Source organism: Penicillium taxi, assembly GCF_028828555.1.
Source record: "Penicillium taxi strain IBT 34144 chromosome Unknown utg000001l_segment0_segment0, whole genome shotgun sequence".
In the NCBI taxonomy this organism is placed as follows: domain Eukaryota; kingdom Fungi; phylum Ascomycota; class Eurotiomycetes; order Eurotiales; family Aspergillaceae; genus Penicillium; species Penicillium taxi.
The window spans coordinates 2,643,105-2,663,535 of NW_026643203.1; the positions used below are offsets into that span (position 1 = coordinate 2,643,105).

General features: G+C 46.2%; 7 protein-coding genes across 7 annotated transcripts; 5 read left to right on the plus strand and 2 right to left on the minus strand.

The window, feature by feature from the left end:
• Positions 1-189: 189 nt before the first annotated feature.
• On the minus strand, positions 190-2,459 carry akuA (uncharacterized protein; the record flags this gene model as incomplete). Its single annotated transcript, XM_057203620.1, has 6 exons — positions 190-303; positions 368-583; positions 645-748; positions 800-1,670; positions 1,720-2,325; positions 2,397-2,459. 6 exons carry the CDS (start codon positions 2,457-2,459, stop codon positions 190-192), a joined length of 1,974 nt encoding a protein of 657 aa, XP_057067693.1.
• Positions 2,460-2,778: 319 nt separating this feature from the next.
• N7495_000951 (ferrochelatase HEM15) lies at positions 2,779-4,178 on the plus strand (the record flags this gene model as incomplete). The annotated part of the gene is made up of 3 exons (XM_057203621.1): positions 2,779-3,015; positions 3,076-3,655; positions 3,721-4,178. The coding sequence occupies 3 exons, from the start codon at positions 2,779-2,781 to the stop codon at positions 4,176-4,178; spliced, it is 1,275 nt and encodes a 424-aa protein (XP_057067694.1).
• Positions 4,179-4,555: 377 nt separating this feature from the next.
• Positions 4,556-6,398, plus strand: N7495_000952 (putative tetracycline-efflux transporter; the record flags this gene model as incomplete). The annotated part of the gene is made up of 3 exons (XM_057203622.1): positions 4,556-4,750; positions 4,799-6,251; positions 6,310-6,398. The coding sequence occupies 3 exons, from the start codon at positions 4,556-4,558 to the stop codon at positions 6,396-6,398; spliced, it is 1,737 nt and encodes a 578-aa protein (XP_057067695.1).
• A 776-nt stretch (positions 6,399-7,174) lies between these two features.
• Positions 7,175-10,000, plus strand: N7495_000953 (pentatricopeptide repeat protein; the record flags this gene model as incomplete). Its single annotated transcript, XM_057203623.1, has 1 exon — positions 7,175-10,000. The coding sequence occupies one exon, from the start codon at positions 7,175-7,177 to the stop codon at positions 9,998-10,000; it is 2,826 nt and encodes a 941-aa protein (XP_057067696.1).
• Positions 10,001-10,586: 586 nt separating this feature from the next.
• Positions 10,587-12,057, plus strand: erg1 (squalene monooxygenase erg1; the record flags this gene model as incomplete). Its single annotated transcript, XM_057203624.1, has 2 exons — positions 10,587-11,727; positions 11,792-12,057. 2 exons carry the CDS (start codon positions 10,587-10,589, stop codon positions 12,055-12,057), a joined length of 1,407 nt encoding a protein of 468 aa, XP_057067697.1.
• Positions 12,058-12,518: 461 nt separating this feature from the next.
• N7495_000955 (uncharacterized protein) lies at positions 12,519-13,353 on the plus strand (the record flags this gene model as incomplete). Its single annotated transcript, XM_057203625.1, has 3 exons — positions 12,519-12,555; positions 12,604-12,822; positions 12,881-13,353. The coding sequence occupies 3 exons, from the start codon at positions 12,519-12,521 to the stop codon at positions 13,351-13,353; spliced, it is 729 nt and encodes a 242-aa protein (XP_057067698.1).
• A 1,426-nt stretch (positions 13,354-14,779) lies between these two features.
• N7495_000956 (uncharacterized protein) lies at positions 14,780-18,108 on the minus strand (the record flags this gene model as incomplete). The annotated part of the gene is made up of 3 exons (XM_057203626.1): positions 14,780-17,307; positions 17,374-17,445; positions 17,502-18,108. 3 exons carry the CDS (start codon positions 18,106-18,108, stop codon positions 14,780-14,782), a joined length of 3,207 nt encoding a protein of 1,068 aa, XP_057067699.1.
• Positions 18,109-20,431: the final 2,323 nt, after the last annotated feature.

Here is a 20,431-nt window from a genome sequence, read left to right on the forward strand (position 1 = left end):
ATGTGATATAAAGAGGTGACCTCCTTACAAATTTTATGATTACAATCTATGTAGATTAGAGCCTTAGGAGCAGAGGAAATGCAAATAATCCTGATTCTAGCAATATTTGGAAAACTGGATTTTTAAGCGAATGGGGGTCATCAATCATAATGATATAAGTTTCAAAAATAGTACGTTCGAAAAGACAATTCACTTCGACGTCTTTTCAAAATGAAGCTCTACAAGGTTCACAAGATCGGCTTTGTTGCCAGTTGCAGTACGGCCATGGAAATGCAGAAATGCCTTCAGTTTGGGTATGGTGAGCTATAAAGGTTCCAAGGTTAGTTCAACCAAAACTATGGTTTCAGGAGTCAGCAGTTCAGCCTACCTTGTTTAATAATCCATTTTGATATTTTGTTGTGACTTCCTCGTCAATGTCTAGAGCATCATTTTCGACCTTGACCTTTTTGGTGGGAGGTCCGTCACCCCGATCTTTAGTACCGCGTTTGACCAGTGTAGATAATGAAGCAGAAGTGCCACCAAGAAGCTTCTCGGCCTGAATGTCCAGTTCCTTGGACCACGCAAGTACATAATCACCGCAGCGCTGATATTTCATTAGAGTCGCCCTTTTTTTAAGAGTGGTATTCATAAACGAGCAAGATTACCTTGTCAATTTGCCGAAACTTGGGAACGGTCTTGTCATCTGGGGTTCCTGGGTGATCTTCATCTAGGGCCAGAGCCTGAAGAATGCGATAATGCCATTGAAGAGCTGCAATTATGTTAGTACCAATAAACTCATAGCAAATCTACGGATACATACAGGGATTGGGATATTTTTCAGGATCATAAACACCCTTGGGAAGCTGCAATTGCCCAATAACTGCACGCATGGCGTCCGTGAGCGACTCTGGGGATTCCACCTTTTTGTACTCGGGCTTCTGCATCTCATCATATGAAGGCTTCTGTCGCACATCATCTGCAAAAGGCAGTGGAATAATCCACATCCCAGGAGGTATCTTTTGTATACCATTCTCGTCCATCTTCTCCGCACCTGGAATCATAGCAGCCAAGACTGGTGTCGCACCCTTGCGAGGAATGAACCAGACAAGCGCCAATTTCTTGTCCTTCTCAAGTTTTTGATGTAGTGCAGAAAAGACGCGCGTTGAGCCAACATAGTCTTCTTCGGATGGGTAGATGAACGTTGGATGCCTGACATTAGCCCAAAATGGAAGGGAAGAGAGAGGCTTGAAGCCCACGATCCGGATTACGGGGCTACCAAAGTTTTTCAGGGCCTGTTGTTCATCGACTGTAAATGAAATCTGCTCGCCACCGAATTTATATGCCTTTCTGATCTCTGTCGGTTGAACCTCTTGAGCTGCATCATCTGCCATTAGGGTAGTTGTCCCTTTGACAATCTGGGGGGTTTCTCCGCCAAGCCAAACATAGCAACTTCTCGCAATTTCCTGTCGCTTGAGTAAGAGATAGCCATTCACAGAAATTTTGAAATTAGGACCCATCTCCAGCGATATGTTGGAGAAGAGACATCTTCGGGGCACAGATCTGGAATTGATGCTTGACGTGAGAGAATTGAGTAGCGAAATTCCGTCCCCTTTGACCGTGGAAGTATGAATGTCTGGCTGCAAATATGCCGGAGCTTCACCATCAATGGGCGCTGTTTTGTAAATGATATCCTAGAAAATTCAGCTTTGGTGCTAGCATATCGTGATGAATTCTACCAACATCATAAAATTTAGAAATGTCAAATTCATGGTCTGGTTGAGAAATAGGGAACAAGTCAATGGTGACACCCAGATCGTACAGATCTCTCGCACGAACGGTGGCTGCAGAACGAAGGACCTTGTTATCAGCATGTGGGTTGTCATCGTCGGTCACAATGAATAATCGCCGCGAAACGAAATTTGGAGCCTTGGAAGTAAAGACTTGGTTCGCACAAAATAAGACGTTGGCCATGGAAACCCGCTCATCGGATGGCTGTAAAACCTCCTTAGCCTCTTCCTCGCTTTCAATAAGGCTTCGTAGTCCCTTCACTTCTTCGGCTGATGGGACATCAAGATCGGTAAACAGATAACAATGTGGGTATGATAGATCGCTGGTCTCTCCATTCTCGCCATAAAATTTGGATGACTTGGTCCCGTAAAGGAGGACTCCCATCATGTCATGAGGATTGGAAATGATGCGCTGCTGTATCAAATTATGTGCGCATTTGAGAGCTGCTGCTGTAGGAGATACCGCAGGTTTCTTTGGGTCGGATGATGGACGGGGCTCTAACATTGAACTGCTTACGTCAATCGCAAATAGAACTGCATCCTTGACTGATCTAAAGCTCTAAAATTATCAAAAACCAGGTCAGATTCGATATATACCTCGGTATAAACGAAGCTATAGCTTCAACTCACTGTTTGATCGAGTTCTTCTTCCTCATAGGATTCCTCCTCATGCCCATACCTCTCTTCAGCCATGATTCTGTTAGCAATGAAATTAAAGTCAGGTAAATATTTGAGAACAGTTTAAGAACATTGACAAACGATCTAAGACGCGCCTATGACCGGGAGACGCGATAGTCATGTGATTCTGCCTACGGCTGCCTAGATCTGTTTGCTGACTCTGTGAGCCGACTGATTGGTTCCCACAAACCCACTATATCGATTAGTCATGATAGCCGTCATGAAGGTTTCCCGCCAACATGAATACCAACGAAGTTCACAGAATTGCCGGAATTCAATTGCATTGACAATTGATTTCGGTCGTATTCAGTAATACTTCAATTATATATAAGCCATGTCATTCCGTTCTTTGGCTCTCCCTGGCCGTATATCGAGCTATGCCAGCCTCTCAAACATCCGTCCTAATACCCGTTGTGTGGGAGGAATCTGGAATCAACGTGGTCTTGCAACAGCAGCTCCGCCAGTGATCCAGGATGCGACTGGCTCAAAGGGACCTACAGCGATGGTCTTTATGAACATGGGTGGACCTTCAACAACTGACCAAGTGGAGGACTTCCTGAGTCGACTTTTTGTATGTCTGCCAACCCTGCACTTGTTAATGATGACGTATTGACCAACTATTTCTCTACAGTCGGATGCCGACTTAATACCTCTGGGAAGACTGCAGAACTACATTGGACCTTTACTCGCCCGTCGAAGAACACCAAAGATTCAAAAGCAATACTCAGACATCGGCGGTGGCTCGCCGATTCGTAAATGGTCGGAATACCAGTGTGCCGAGATGTGTAAGCTTTTGGATAAGATGTCTCCAGAGACAGCGCCACACAAACCATACGTCGCGTTTCGCTACGCCGCCCCCTTGACAGAAACCATGTACGACCAGCTGCTTGCGGATGGATTTGGCAATGGCAAAGGAGGACGTGCTGTCGCATTTACGCAATATCCACAATACTCCTGCTCTACCACTGGTAGCTCCCTGAATGAGCTGTGGAAATGGCGTAACCGAGTGGAAGGGAAGGATGCCGATAGATCGGATTCAGCTGGAGCTATTCAATGGAGTGTCATCGACCGGTGGCCCTCGCACTCCGGCCTTGTTGAGGCCTTTGCACAGAATATTGAGGCGCAGTTGAAGACCTACCCCGAAGAAAAGCGGGATAAAGTGGTATTGCTGTTCTCCGCCCACAGTTTGCCCATGAGTGTTATCAACCGAGGTAAGCCAATAATTGAAAACAAGCATGACTAAGGCCCGCTGTTAATCCATTTTTTCCATTCTTAGGTGATCCCTACCCTGCTGAAGTTGCCGCGACTGTACACGCGGTCATGCAGCGTCTTAAATTTAGCAACCCGTACCGTCTATGCTGGCAATCTCAGGTGGGCCCTTCTGCATGGCTCGGTGCTCAGACCAGCGACACAGTGATGGGGTATGTCAAGCGTGGTCAGACAGACCTGGTCCTGGTTCCCATCGCTTTTACCAGCGACCATATTGAAACTCTATACGAGTTGGATATGGAGGTCATCCACGAGGCAAACAGCCCTGGCGTTAAGCGCGCCGAGAGCTTGAACGGCAACCCGATCTTCATACAGGCACTTGCAGACATCGCTCACGCGCATCTGCAGAAGGAAGATCCCTGTTCCGTCCAGATGACTCTGCGCTGTCAAGGTTGCAAGAGTGACCGATGCCTAGAGCAGAAGAAGTTCTTCGCTGGCGAGAAGTATGGTCCTCTTGTGGCATAGTACGCATTATGGCATGTAATATATATATGGATCATTACGACTCCACTGTAATAGTATGAGCTTTGAATATTATATTTTCTATGGGCATTTACTACAGATAAGGTCGGGTTTAAATCCGGAGTCCGGAGATTAAGGTCTAAACATCGGACTAAATGGAATCCGAAAGCCTGTTAGCTGCGCTCACGCCTTATCAATCAAGTCAAGGCAAATCTTGGATCGAAATACGAAATGCACCCCCTCATTTTGAAAGTCGTGGCATGTACAACTCTTTTCCCTAAATAAACAATAATTTACCCCTAGTGTGTTGGCATTCTTCCCATCTCCTTATATTATTGTTATGCGCCGCCCTGCCCTCACCTAAGCCAAACACCACAATAATGGAGAACGACGAGCTGTTTGTGAGCTCATCGGCTCTCCATGCACAGCAACTGGCCGGAAAACACGCATCTTCGAAGGACCGCCCATTGCAGATTCATACTGAACCGCTATTGGTCACAGACTCGGACGATGAGCCAGAGCTCCCACGCGACATAGACGACTTAGATACCCGACCGCGATGGAGACAAGCACACGTAAGTGACTTGAGATACACACCATCTGGTCCTTTCTGACCAGAATAGATTTGTTGGCTGCTACCATTTGGCCTGCTTTTCATGCTGGGATTTGGTGGTCTCGCAGTGCCCAAGATCAATTTGATCATGTCCTTGATTTGCCGCGACCATTTTGCCGAGAAGGCGCTCAAAGAACCTGCTTTTACATACCTGCCTGTCATTTTCGGTGACGACAATGCCCAGTGCCGAACCCCCGAAATTTCGGCCCTTGTCGCCCAATTTCAGCTTTATCTCAACCTGATCACCGGCATCGTGTCGGCATTGGTTAGTCCTCGATTGGGCCAAATGTCCGATCGTTATGGTAGAACCACATTGATTGCATTGGGCGCTATGGGCGCCGTGCTTAGTGAGGTCATATCCTGCATTCTGGCGACATGGCCCGAAAAGATGTCGATCAATGTGTTTTTGATTGGTGCTTTGATGGATGGGTTAGGTGGCTCATTCACCACTGCACAGGCGTTGATCCACTCCTATGCCACAGATTGCACGCCGCCTGAGAAGAGAAGCGTAGCATTTGGCTTATTTCACGGTATCCTGTTCCTTGGAATATCGATTGGACCCAGCGGAGCTGCCCTGATCATTAAGAAGACTGGAAGTTCGCTACTAGTATTCTACCTCGGGGTTTCATTGCACATATTATTTTGCCTCGCTATAGCCTTCATCGTGCCGGAGTCACTTTCCAAGCAACGGCAGCTCGCAGCTCGTGAGCTTCATCACAAGAAACAGGCCGGCACGGATGCGACACGTTGGTATTCCTGGAGGTCACTCAACCCGATAAACCTCTTCACACCACTAGGTATTCTTCTGCCCGCCGTTGGACGACCAAGTACTCTATTTCCCAATCGAAAGGGTGCCACGCCAGCTCTTCGGCGGAACATCATTTTGCTCTCCACGCTGGACACGGTGGTCTTTAGCGTTGCTCTCGGCACGGCAAGTGTTATTATCATCTATGCCGAGTTGATATTCAACTGGGGCAATGTCGAATCTAGTCTATTTATCTCGATAGTGAACATCATCCGCGTGGTCAATCTATTCGTTGTTCTCCCTATCATTGCCCGATTTTTCCGCACATCAGTTGAGGATGACGGTGTGATTCGTGGATCTGACAGTCTTGACATTTTCATCATCCGTTTATCGATTGTTTTCGATGTTCTTGGCTATATTGTATACGCAATGGCAAGAGATCCCAAGGTTATGATTCTGGCAGGCGTGGTCACCTCACTTGGCGGAATGGGATCACCGACTCTGCAATCATCTCTTACGAAGCATGTCCCTCATGAGCGCGTTGGGCAAATGCTCGGGGCCACAGGTCTTTTGCATGCTCTTGCCCGGGTTGTTGGACCTACCATCTTCAATACGATTTACAGCCTGACCGTCACAACCTACCCCCAGGCAGTCTTCGTGTGTCTTGTGGTGGCCTTTGGGTGTGTACTCTTTGCGAGCTTCTTTATCAAATCATACGGTATGTTCAAACTGGACCCTGACCCACGTTTTATCATGTCACTAATATTTCTGGATAGTTACCCTTGATCATGAAATCGAGCCTGACTTGGCAGTTGAGGCTAATGAAGATGGAGAGAGCGAACACGATCAGCTATTGGTACGCTGATTAGCTAAAATAGCTATTCCAAATAGATCTTTCGATATCTTAGACCGCGAGACCAGTTATACCGTATTCTACCATCTAGATTTCCAATATTGGCTAATATTGACCTCAGGTTCGAGGTCATGAATCTTGAGCCTTGACTAGATGCCTCTGATCAATCTCTGAGTAATCAGTGAGCAGCCAGCCATCACAATGCCTGAGCACTCACTGAGCACTCAGAGAGCGCTCAGTAGACTGATTGGCACTGAGAGCCCCCATAAAAAGATAGGAAGCCCCAGAAGAAGTAAGGTGCATATAATGACTCTAGGTATCTACATTTTCCTCTAGATAAGGCTGGTACTAGCTTCAGCTTGCATATGGGTAGTTTCTTCCAGGGCTATATTTTATTCATCTTAACAACCATTGAGCGCCCAATATCATGCAATATGTCGAAGCCAGATATATTTGGATAATGATTTTAGAGGTATTTCGGTTATTTTCAAGCTGTAGATAAATCAATAACAAAACAGTACTTCTTTTAGTTCTGATATAAAATCAGATGATCCCATCGGGCCATTTCGGCCAATCGTGCAAGTTTGCTACGAAGTGGCCCGCTTCGATTTTCCCTTCTCAACCCTCAATTACGAACTGATCCCTCCTTCCCACCTCCTCGACTGGAAGACTCACTCTTCCAAGTTTATATGAGATCAGCCCCTTTCAATTCTCGAGGTCGTGCCACAATCCCCCGCTAATGCACAATCAATAAAAATAGCGCGCACTTTGCGGCCAGCGCTCACAACATGTTCGCCCAAAAATCGACTTCGGTTGTACCCACGCACAAAACCCTGCGAGTTCTTCGTAAACTAGCACTCGCCGGATCTACTGTTAGTGGTGTCTGCACCTTCGCAGTCTTATATGATGTCAATCGTCGAATCACATTGGCAGAGCAGATAGTTGAGAATAAACGAACCTTGCAAACGTCAGCGCCAAACTACGATGCGACCTCTTCTGCCAAACGTCTGAAGATCATGATGGAAGCGGCGGAGGCCGGAGAATTCTTTGGATTGGACTCCCTCAAACCACAGAGACGCCGTAAAGCCGCGAATCCTCGGACTGCGAACACGCCACAAGAATCGGATATCCGCAAGGAAAAGAACGTCGCAAAGTACTCACTTCGCACACAACCAGCAGAATTAAGTGTTAAGTATTCCAAATATTGGGGTATCAGCGAGGAAGCTCTGGAACGCGAGAATCAAGAAAGACAACTTGCTCTTGGGGCTTCGAAAACGCCTGTCGATGTCAGAATTCGTACATACCTGGAACGCGAAAAGGAAGTCGACGCTGCAAAATTCGCCATGAGATACATGAACACCAAGCATATGGTCTCTTTAGTGAGACGTCAACTTCTCTGCGATGTTTTCACGGCAAACTGCCTCAAGGGGAACATCTTTATTGCCCGTTCTCTTTTCGAATTTATGCAAAAAGTGACCGTGGTGGACTCAGAGATTTGGGCCGTGATGATTCATCTACTTGCCAAAGAAGGACATATTGAATCTGCTGCCGATATCTTCGAGAGATATCACCTCACTCTTGCACTTCCGCTTCATTTATTGGAAATCGTACTCCGTTGTTGTCTTGAGTCGAGACGGCTCACATTGGCCGCATGGCTTTTGTTCGCGCGTATCAAGGATGACCGCGACTGTGGTCTGTGTGGAGCGTATCTTGATGGGCTCTGGAGGAAAACCCATGACATCAAAATCCTCAATTCCGAATTTCAAAATCTCCTGTCCAGCTTATCCAGATTGGAGATAAAGCCAACCGAGAAGATCTTCAACCCGATGGTCAAATGCTATATCGAATCCGGGGCCAATGCAGATGCCGAACAATTAGTGAAAGACATGTCTGAAAAGTTTGGCGTTCAACCAGGATGTCGCTCAATGGGTCTAATTCTGTACGGCAGAGCTGTTCTAAGCGATTGGGACGGAGTTTTTGACGGACTGCATGAAATGCACAAGCTCGGTCTCACACGTGAAAAGCAAGACTTTGTGCATTCCTTTGATCGTATATTCTTGGAGTACTATTCAAATCACTCGGGACCCGAAATATTTGAATTTATTGTCAAATCTATCAACACATACGAGTTGGTTCCCGACAAGGTTCTCTATCGGCACTTCCTGGAAGCTTTAATTGAACGCGGCGACTCCGAGATGGTCAACACTATTATGACCATGGCCCAAGAGAACAAGTGGAATTACGGTGTTAATGAGACTTCAATTCTCGATATCCTGAGCGCCCGCAAGATATCTATGCAAAAGGCCCCTGTGGGATCTTGGCGAATGTTACAGGCGACAAAACAGCAATATGGAAGTGCGGCCTCCTCACGGCAAATCCTGGGCTCTAGTGCCAATTCTCTCAAGCTTACATACCGAAGTGTTTTGGAACCGATTCATCGCAACGCCGATGAAACGTATCGTGAAAGCTTGGAGAATCTCGCAACCAGGAAATCCATCGATTACTACGTTCCCCTTGAGCATCGAATGGCAGGCTATATCCACGCGGGCAAATATACCGAAGCCCTTGATATATACGAACGTGGTAACAAACAAGGGTATGCCATCAGACCGATCCACCTCAAGCTGGCTACCATCGCAGCGATTTTTGCGGATGAGCGATCACTGGAGTTGAAGGGCCTAAAATATGCTCGCCAAATTATTCGACAAGACTGGCCGTACTGGTGTAAATTGCCCACCGTCCGATTCAGCCCAAAGTACCCGAACGTCTTGCCGATTTTCTTCCAGACACTCGATCAGATCAACGGAAAAGCCGCTGGTGCAACCACTTTGCTGAAGTTGGCTTTGATGGAATTCAACAACATCTGTTTTGAAGAGCCCCATCTGACTGTCAAACCCCATGCATCAACCTCCTTAGCCCGATTTCTCATAAAAACAAACCGTGAGAGAGCTGCAATCAATGTTCTCACTACTGTCTACCTGTCCAAGTGGCGCAAAATGTACGGATTTGACCAAATCCAATTAAAAATGCTTTTGCGCGCATTCACCCTCACTCAGAATCGCAGGGGTATATGGTGGTGTATGATGTCAGTCCTCTCTCGTAAAGGGACGCCGAATAAAGATTTCGTTGTCGAACTACAACGCCTGATGCCTCGGATAAGGATCAATGTTTCCAGACTTGGGTTTGATGACGATGTGGAAGTTCTCCAAGATATCTTTGTCGCGATTTTGGAAAAGCAGAAGGGCTTAGGGGACTGGTCCCAAATCAGCGTTGACCAGGCGCTGAAAGACATCTCTCGCACGCAAACACATATCTCTCCTGATGAAACGACAAATCTACCCACTTTACCCCTCAGAGACACGATCATGAGCTTTGACGAGGAGAGGGAGTTTGATTTCGTCCGCGAAGTCCAGCCGTCCGAGGCAAGCGAATGGAAAGAGATCAAGCTAGTGACCCAGTCCAAGATTCCGCCTGAGCATACTTCATACCCTGCCTATTACGCAGACCATCACCCTGCCCCTCTGCATCAGTATCAGATGCTGGGTTATAAACCCAGACGCCGAGGTTCCCGATATCATCACGAGATTCATCATGAGGGCAGAAGCTTTGAGTAGACATCCAACTTTGTTTACCTAAATACATGTACTTCTAGATAAAATAAAATAAAAAATACCTTCCTTCAGGCCTCTTGCCTGTTTACATGACCACCCAAGCCTCAAATATACGTCGTAAGTAAAGCACGGCCAGGACAATATGGACGCGACTTGATGTATGAAGGGAGAACTAGTCAACTAAGGATCTGACGATCGTTTTTAAAACTACTCCAGATCATCAAATTATTTGCCATATACGAAACACCTATCAATTGAATGCCAGTCATTGAACACTAAATACTAAGCATTAATAAATTTATTATCAGTATTAAATATTCCAATTGAACATCTAGTAATCAATTTAAGTCCTATACTACACAATACGGCGTACTTTAAATCCTGAAGGTAAAGGCGGAGAGACAGATTTTCACATGTCAAGTCACGCCACTGCCCCTTTCCAACATCCATGATCCATGATTCCATATCAGCCCATACCTTGATCTTCTCATCCCACGTCCTGTGCACAGGACCCTCTGCTTTAAAAACTTCAACGCCCCTGCGGCAATTGCCGCTTTAATTTTACTCTAGTACTCTTCCTCTCTTCACAATGGCCACTACCGGCGAAACAAAATCTCAAGCCGCTTCACAGCGCCACGAGGCCGATGTCGTTATTATCGGCGCCGGTATTATGGGCTGCTCGCTAGCAGTCGCATTTGGACGACAAGGGCGGAGTGTTATTTTGCTGGAGCAATCGTTAAAGGAGCCCGACCGCATCATCGGCGAACTTCTCCAACCCGGTGGTTGTGAGGCTCTGGAGAAGCTTGGCCTGAAAGATTGTCTGGAGGGCATTGATGCTATCAAGGTGGACGGCTACTATATTTCATACCATAACGACTCAGTCAGCCTTCAATATCCCAAGGAGACACCCTCCTCGCCTTCCCCGGAGGGACGAGCCTTCCACCATGGACGCTTCATTATGAAACTGCGCGAAGCAGCAATTGCCTGCCCCAATGTCACAGTCGTCGAGACGAAGGCAACAGGGCTAGTGACTTCAACATTCACAAACCAAGTCGTCGGTGTCGAGTGCGAGACCAAGGAGCTCAAGGATTGCTACTTTGGCCAGCTCACTGTGGCCGCCGACGGCTACAGCTCCAAATTCCGCAAGGGCCACCACCCGAAAACTCCTGAGGTCAGAGATAAGTTCTGGGCTCTGGAATTAATTGATGCGAAACTCCCCTGTCCTGGTTATGGCCATGTCCTCATCAGCGACAACCCACCCGTTCTTTTGTACCAGATCGGCACTCACGAGACCCGTGCCCTGATCAACATCCCCGAAAACCTCCCCTCTGCCTCAGTGAAGAATGGTGGTGTCAAGAGCCACCTCCGCAATGTTGTTCTTCCCTCCATTCCCAAGGATATCCGTCCATCATTCGAGGCTGCCCTCGACAAGGGTCAATTGCGGTCGATGCCCAACTCGTTTTTGCCTGCCTCGACGAACAAGACACCTGGATTGATTCTTCTTGGTGACGCACTTAACATGCGCCATCCATTGACTGGTGGCGGAATGACTGTCGTGTTCAACGACGTCTGCATTATCCGCGACTTGCTCAGTCCCGAGAATGTGCCAAGTTTCGAGGATACAAAACTTGTTTTGAAGCAGCTCTCTCGCTTCCACTCGGAGAGAAAGAACTATTCCTCTGTCATTAACATCCTTTCCATCGCTCTGTATTCTCTCTTTGCCGCCAATGGTATGTCTAATCCCTCCAATCCATATTTTATGCCGATACAATCTCTAACTGTGCCCTTCAATAGATGTACACCTCCAAGCTTTGCAGCGTGGCTGCTTCCAATATTTCAAAACTAGCGCCGTTAGAGAACCCGTTCTTTTGCTTGCCGGTATCCTCAAGCAACCCGTCCTCCTCGTCTACCATTTCTTCACCGTGGCCCTTTTCTCCATCTGGATCCTCCTCCGCGAGTCCTCTCTGCTAGGACTCTTCCTCATCCCCTTTCAATCAGTCATGGTCTTCTATACAGCCTGTGTCGTTATCCTCCCGTACATTCTCACCGAGATTTGGTGATTTGATTAGAATGATTCTTTCGCTCACATTTTCCAGCAAATAGAGTCGAAGGCAGAGCCTTCCTCAATACCTTTTAATGAACAAATCGGTTTTTCAACGATGGTTGCATGTTATGTCTTAATATTGCATCTTCCTCATACTTTTGTCTGGGTTGTGTTCCTGCAATGACCTTTTATGTAATATAATCCATAGCCTTTTGGGCTTTCCAAGGTTCTAGATATGTCCTTGTTCTGTACTATACATACTATCGATTATCTCAGTTTTATTCCTTCTGTTCTGCCAAGGTTGATTATATCTACCCGTGGAATTAGGGTGTACTCAACTGTGCTATGTATGGACTTTAGTCTTAAACCCGTGGGATCGGATTTTAGGCCACAAACTCCATACTTGTCGTGACTTCTTAAAGTATCCCAACCTGAATTCATCTTGATTCCAAAGTTCTGTTTACGAATAATCGCAAAATGCCACGAATCATCCTAGTCACGGGCGCGAATAGAGGTAAGCCATGCTTCTTACGTCTTCAAGACCAGTATCTCATTATCTCAGGAATCGGCCTGGCAATTACCCAAGCCCTTGCAACAAAAGCATCCGACGTGACTATCTGTCTTGGTTGTCGTTCTATTTTATCCGGTAATGAAGCCATGCAAGAGCTTCGTCAACAAGGGATAAAGTCTCAGATAGAGACTATCAAGTTGGACGTCACAGATGATGATAGCATCAAGGCTGCTGTTCAACACATGAGTCAAACGTATAACAAAATTGACGGTAAGGGAAATACCCCACGGCCACTTCATGACAACCTTAGTCCTGACTTTACCTGAAGTCCTGATCAACAATGCTGCAGTAGCCAGCAATTCAAATAAAGACCTGAGTGATTTCCGCCAAGTATACAACTCAATATTCGACGCAAACATAACATCAGTCGGTCTCCTAACATCCCACTTCCTCCCTCTCCTAGAAAACTCGCCAAATGCGCGAGTGATAAATATCTCATCAGCGCGCGCTTCTGTCGCGCTCCAAACAACGGGCAAACTGCCGCCTACAGCGTCTATACCATATTCGATCTCGAAGACTGGACTTAACATCCTTACTTTAGAATTGGACAAGTTATATGAGAATATTAGGTTCTATTGTGCTAGTCCGGGCCATTGTCGGACCACTTTCAATGGGTTTCGTGGGACCAAAGATCCGCTTGAGGGTGCGAGGGTTGTCGTTGAGCTTGCATTGAGTGAGGAGGGGTTTGAATCGGGGTTTTGGCAGTTTGAGATTGATGCCATGGAGGCTGTTGCTTGGTAGCTTGTCCAGTTAGTATATAGAGCCGTCAATTTGAGTCGGTTACCTACCGAGTCTCACGGGTATTTCACAATGTTAATGTTGAAAGTCTTCGATGCTCCTCTAATATTTTCGTCCAAGTCATTTCTGTATTTGCTATTCACTTCATATAGCTGCAGCTGTCACCCTGGAACTCCTTCCATTGGCATCAGTCAATAATATATTAACATCCTACCTAGGCAGTGCTATGTCATTGATTATTCTGGCGGGTTTACCCAATAACGATATGTGTGTCCTGATATCAAAACCTTGGAATTTCTCCATAGTGATCTTCTGCCCTTTTTATCACTCAAGTCGGTATCGTATTTTTGAAACATATATATATATATATATATATGGGTTCCAAATGAGGTACTTCTCTACATCCTGCCAAAATTTGTAGTAGAAAGGTCCTGAGGTTTTGATATACAGGTGTGGCGATGGTTGAAATCCCATTGTGACCGCTTTGAAGTACCTTAGGTAACTAGGTAGCTATTTAGATAACTCTTGTTGTAATGTAAAGATAAATCCTGTTTAGTCTCCCTAACAAAGACTTCTTCTGCTCACTTAGGTATACCTAGGTATTTTGCTTATTTCCAAGATTGTACTATGTAGGTTCAGTACCTCACTCTAGACCAATGGCAGACAAGTAGTTACAAGTGGAGTACGCGGTAAGCTCAACTGGCCAATAATAACTACTAATATCCTCTTGACGCGCTCCAAACATAATTCCAACGTCTCAAGCCTAGATGTCAGCTACATAATTTTTTTTGAATCATTATACTAAAGAAGCTTAGCAGTAATTAATGAGAAGATTGTTAAAAATGTGAACCTTTTGATTTGTCTCAGGCTACGGCTATTTAAAAAAAAAAAAAAGTAGGTAGGTATGCTCCAGTGATATGCCGTGTATCCGATGTTTCCCATCCCTTTCAACCAGACACCAGAAAATAAAAAATGCATGCTGGGTTACCGAAAACGCGAGAATAGAATGGTATCAAGTGCAACTCCGTTTTCAATGATGTGGTTTGATCTGTTGCGCTGACAGATCAGGATCAGGAGCTCTGGGCCAGTGATGGGTCTGTGACCGCGGGCCATGATCATATCTAGGTAGAGACCATAGATAAGATTCCATAGCCATTGTTCTTCTGCTTGTGACGAAGACTGCTTTCCTCGAGGAAATGTTGAAGGAAAAGGACGAGGTAATCGAGAGAGGAATATGAGGTAAGCGGCGTTCGTTGATCTTTTTGTTTTGATCTTTTTTTTGGTGTCCTTGAACCGTGGAAGATAGCGTTTTTTCATGTTTCGTTTTCATTTTCATTTTTCGTTGTATTGATAATTTGTTGTTGTTATTGCATGTTTTTATGATATGATAATACTTCGATGTATCGATAGGCTTCTTCTTCTTCAGGCTTTAACCTCCTTTGCGCAGAGTCTCATCGGCGGGCATGAATTCGGTGCTGTCGCTGTTGTTACCGGGTCGAGCATTGGCACCGTTCTGACCAGGGTGAGTATTATCTGTCGACTTGTTGACCCGGCGATGTTTCTTTTTGCTCGTTTGCCAACCCCCATGGCTGTTGTTTTGGCCGTTATTGTCCTTGATGCCATTCGTGGCTCCGACATCCTGGGGAGTTGACTTTGTAAGTGGGGTATCGTGCCGGCCTTTAGGCTTGGGTCGATTATGCCCAGTGCCATTGAACTTCTCATTATCCATGCCGTGGCCTCGCCGCTTTGCTTGATTGCTTTGCTGGCGGCTGTCAGTCTGTTCGATTGGAGTTTGACGTTTCGACTGGGACAGGGCCCTTTCTCGATTTGATGCGTTGTTCCAATTGCCATTGCCTTTGGCGGGGTGCTGTTTCGGTAACTGATTATGATGTACTTGCGATAGGGGCTCTGTATTCGATATGTTGAGGCGCTGCAAATGACTCGAGAGAAGTTCCGGCTGTCCTCGCATCTTACGATGCAGTTCGAGATTTCCAGTATCATGAAGCTGGGCTTCATATCCCGACGACTGATCTATCTCGAAAGCCGCAGGTTCCTGGAAACCCTGTGACAATGTATCAGACATGCTGGCAGGGGTGTGGACGTTCTGTTCGTCAGAAGTCGATGCATAGTGCGCAGCCACGTACTGATCAGTCAAGTCAGACGCATATGACCGCCGACGTTGTGGTCGCACTGAACCATCTACAATCAACGGACCCCGATTAAAGACGTCCGCAAATTTTGAGCGTGGGCTGGGTGGCAGTATCTCCTGGGGAGAAGGAGACTCGGTGGGACTGCGTTTCGGGTGCGTTATTGAGTCTTGAGACGAAAATTCCCCATTTATACAGTCCTGGTGGTCACTGCCTAAGGAAGCACATGTTGAAATAGAAAGATCTGGCAATATGGGGCCTTGGTGATAAATCTGCGGGTAGTAATACTCCAAGGGTCGGGTATCGTCAACTGAGGCCGACTGTGGAGCAGGGCTTGGACTGTTACATGACAGAAAAAGGTCATTGCCACTGTAATCTCCTATTTCTGTTGATTCAGGTTGTTGATGAGGGTCAATTGGAGCAACCAGAGTCTGTATCGAATACAGAGGAGATATATTTGCCGACGAAGAATGTTGAGGTCGAGCAGGCTGTGAATGGGCCCGGAGCCCCTTCGGTTCACCGTGTGCAACCGAAGACCGCCGGGGATTGCGCAAATCAGAGATCATTGTCGATGGAGGGCTCCCATGCATGGCGCTTACAGAGGCATACGTAGGAGCATACGAGGTGGAGCTGATGGGGGAGTGGTCGACAGTCCCTGATCTCGATCGTGAGTTTTCATCACCCGAATATTCTTGCTGGTGGGGCACAGGAAATTGAATAAACGGCTGGCGGATGAAGACTGGTGCAGGTCTTCCGGTAATCAAGGCTTGGTTATGCAGCTGCAATCGCAACTCCTGCTCTTGTGCCTGCAGAACCTGTATCTGCTGATATAGCTGATCATGCAGCATGAATTGAGCTTGCTGCTGAGCCTGTAGGGCCAATTCTGGCGAGGTGGTTGCGGGAGATGGCTGGCCAGGAGCGGCCCGAAACCCGGAAAATTTGGCGGGTGCGTTCTTGCGAGAACCTGTTGAGCCTCCAGGCCGAATGTTTTGATTTGGACCCCGAGGTCCACGACCCGTTCCACGACCACCAGGACGCGGTGGAGGAGCTTGGGTGATGATCGGCCGGGGTTTTTGTGCAGGTCGTTCGAAAGTCCCCTTCTCCTGCGGTGGGAACACGAATTCCTCACAACATTGGGTCAAGTCGGCCTGAAGGAGACACTTGTATGCCCTCCTCATTTCTATGTGCAGTCCCTTAAACGAAGTATCGTCGGCAGTGTTGCCCAGATTTCGGATCGTGTTGAATGGTTCTTCAACACAAAGTCGATTATTCGTCTGCAAGTGCCAGCCTTTTGCCTCTTTACTGATCAGGCCCCCCTCTCGCACCGAGATCACATTGTGCTCATAGTCAAACTCGTGAGCATAGTATCGAAAAAATTCGAACAGAAGCTGCCCCACGTTGTGCGTGTTGCGGCGACCGAACCCAGCAAGAGCCTGCATATCATCGTCAAATGAGAAGACTACACCGTCAGATGTGACCTTCTTCTTATGTGGACGAGTTTGGAGGCTCGGCAGAATCGGAGGGTCTCGTGTTTGCAAGAAGTTTATGATGAGACAGATCCAGGTGTACGAACTCAACGTTCCTCCGAGGGCTGCATCGTTGAGGATTCGCCTTTTAGTCCAGTATTTCACCACCATAGCCAGCGGCCGTACTCGTTCATCGATGTCGACATATGTTCGAATCATGCGAGTGTTCTCCAAAGCTAGTGTATTGTTGACATTCATGTCACAAGACAGCTTGAGCTCGGGATCCCAGATTTTCACAATAGGAACCTTCGCATGCGAAACGCAAACAACTTTTTCCATCCCATCTGGTTAAGATCAGTAAAGTTCAAAGTCTAGGAAACTCTTAAAGGTCTTTAGGTATGGTGTCTTACGTGAAGCCAACGTTCTTGCCAACATGCACACATGCTCCAATTCCTTGAAGTTAGTGGTAATACAAATGTCAACTATTCCAGTCAACCAGGTCAGTCATTGAGAAACATTCCAGATTTCCATCACATACCATCCGATTCACTTGAACACAGTTTATTGCCCGACGAGCCAAAGATGTGAACCTTGATTTCATTCCCAGGCCATTCCTTGTTGAAGAGATTCTCTAGCTTTGTTACCAGCTTCTGGCGTCGAACTTCACTCTCAGCTGAAGGTATTAATCGATCAAATAACACCATCATATCATCTGAAAGTCTGAGCGCCTCATCTTCCTTCAAAGCAGACTTGGGGCCAAGATTTTCTTGCGGTAATAGATCGGTCCCTAGACTGTAGGGCATTCGTCGCCTCGAATACGTCATTGCTGTCTCGAATTTACAGGCATCATAGGGTTTCCGAGCAGCTGGGGGGAGGTGGGTTGCTTCGGAGTGAGTTGAATGCGGGGAAGTGCTTCCATGGACGGGGGACGGCGTCCGCGATGTGAAAGGGATGTTGCGCGCATGTTGGTATGGGGTGGATGGGAGCGAAGAGGATTGCTGGTGTGTTAATGGGGGGCGAGGGGAGGTATCGGACGCGTTGGACTGCGGTGCCCATACCGCAGTCGGAGGATGATCCGACGCTATCGGTGACATGGCACCGGTGTGGTGGGATCCGTTTGCATTCCCATGGATTTTTGAGACCATAAAGCGATTTGTGGCTACTCGGACTCGGAAGGAGAATATGAAATTCAACCCACCGCACTGAAGGACAGCCCCTCCAGGTTACCACTCAATGGCGACTCTCTCACAAAAATGCACGCGTTAAGGCTCGTAAACTTCCAATAAATGTGCTTCTATTTCAAGATAAAACACCGAGAGAGTTCAGAGAAGGCTAGAGTGATTGGGGAAGGTATTTTTTTCGAAGGTGGGTTGAGGAGCGGGAAAGGGATTCAATCCTCGAAAAGGATTGACGAAAGTGAATTTCAAGAAATATTTTCGTTCGCGTGCGTTAGAGGATGAAACGAATGCCACAGCTTCGACCAGGAGTGAGGGCGTGAGTAATGGGTGTGAGGGTGAAGAGGAAGATCTGAGGGAAGTGGAGGAGAAACCTCTTATCTTTTTTTTTTTTCGAACTGCAGACGTATTAAAAAAAAGGACAACCAAAAATGGGAGAAGAGAAGATGGAAGGAAATCATACAAAAGGGGTTTAAGCAAGTTCCGATTGAAGGAAAGAATTGGCAGAATTCTGGAATGGAAGTTCTTCGTTGAAGATGATCGAGATTCGAAAGCCCCCCTGTCGGCGGTAAGAGAGCCGACCGCACTTGCTATATTCCCCTCTTTCTCTTCTTCAACTCTACTCTTTTCAACTTGTTTTGTTTGTCCTTCGTCCAATTTCCCCTACTTTCCTAATTGTTATAATCTCGGGTCTCGGACACTCATTCCCAAAAAGGCCAGAAACTACTATTGATAGATTCCGTTAATTCAAATCCAATTAATCTCCATCCTTTGTTATTCCCCTTTTTCACCCTTTTTTTTAACCTCTTTAAACATATATTCTTTCTTATACATACTCTATGCAGGTACGGGGTTCCCATGGTATTTCCCCCTTTATTGATCGGCCTGCACTCCCCCGCGTTGTGCACGTGCGGAATACTATAACCTAATCCAGTCGGTCCTTTTATATACTCCATTTTAACTGTTTTTTCTTATGGAATGATAATACCACTAGGTACGGAGTACTAACTACTCGCTTAATACCCTTCCGAGTCCTTGTCACAACGTAGGGCCCGCTTCTTTGGACCCGCCATACTTCACATGGCCCGTGTGTCGAGTGAAAGAACCCGTGGTTCATGAGCATCTAGCCTATATTCCATTATCAAGGCTTTGTTGATTCATCTATGACTCGAGCCTTACGGAGTACTCCATATCATCTGAGATCTATCTCACATGAATGATGATCGACAAAGATCGGCTAATCTACAGTCTATCAAAGAGATTACCTCGATTTAGCTCGGACCAAAAGGTTCAGAGTTTATCCTTGGAAGCAGAGTAATTAAAAGGGAGAATTATCATTTGTGACACTACAGTAAGTGAAAATCACTAATTTGATACTTATATCTAGACGGCTCTTGAAGTTTTTTGGGGGGAAAAGCTTGGAATTCCATGGCATAAATACCTTTTACTTAATACTTACCTAGTTACATCTGACCTCGGGACCTTAATAAAGTTAGAGACCTCAGAAACCTCAGATAATTTCAAGGTTATTTACCCAAGTAGAAGTATGTGGTGGGGTGGAATAATTGACTATTATACACTTGACTCACTTTGGTTCATCCAATTCCAAGGTTCTATGCCCATATAAAACTAAACTTTACTAAGTTATATCTCACCTAGTTTCAAGGCTATGAACTTGGAATAAACTTGGAATATTGAATATAATATCAAATTCTTCTAGCTATTGAAGGAATACATCCATAGTACCTACTTAGTCTTATTAAGAGTCTATAATAACATATTAAACGGACTCCGTTTTAAAACCCCGCGGAAGAATATAAAATGCATTCCGAGCCCCACCTAATCGACCGAGAGGCGTTGGTCATACTGTACATCAGGTGGAAATAGCGTAGTATACACAGTACCCAGTACGAATGACTATACGATATTTTATTCCTCACATGTGAACTGTGCCAGTACATAATGTTTACTACTTCGACTTCTTTTGCCCCTCCTTCCCCGCAATCATAACCTTAGAAAAAAGCACGTACCTACTACCATTTCTTCTATAAAATGAATACTAGAATATATTATATGAGCAGCGTAAATAGGTACACCATACTACCTCTGTTTCAATGTTTACTCCGATGTTTATTCCATGCCTAGTATAGGTAGAGCACGCTCTAAAGGCTCGGTACAGCCCTAAAGTTCATGCATTGTCCTATACAGTAATCAAGTATAAAATCATGACATAGAATATCTTGGCATGCAGTACACTTTCATCATCGTACAGGTCCACGGGTGTATTTGGAGT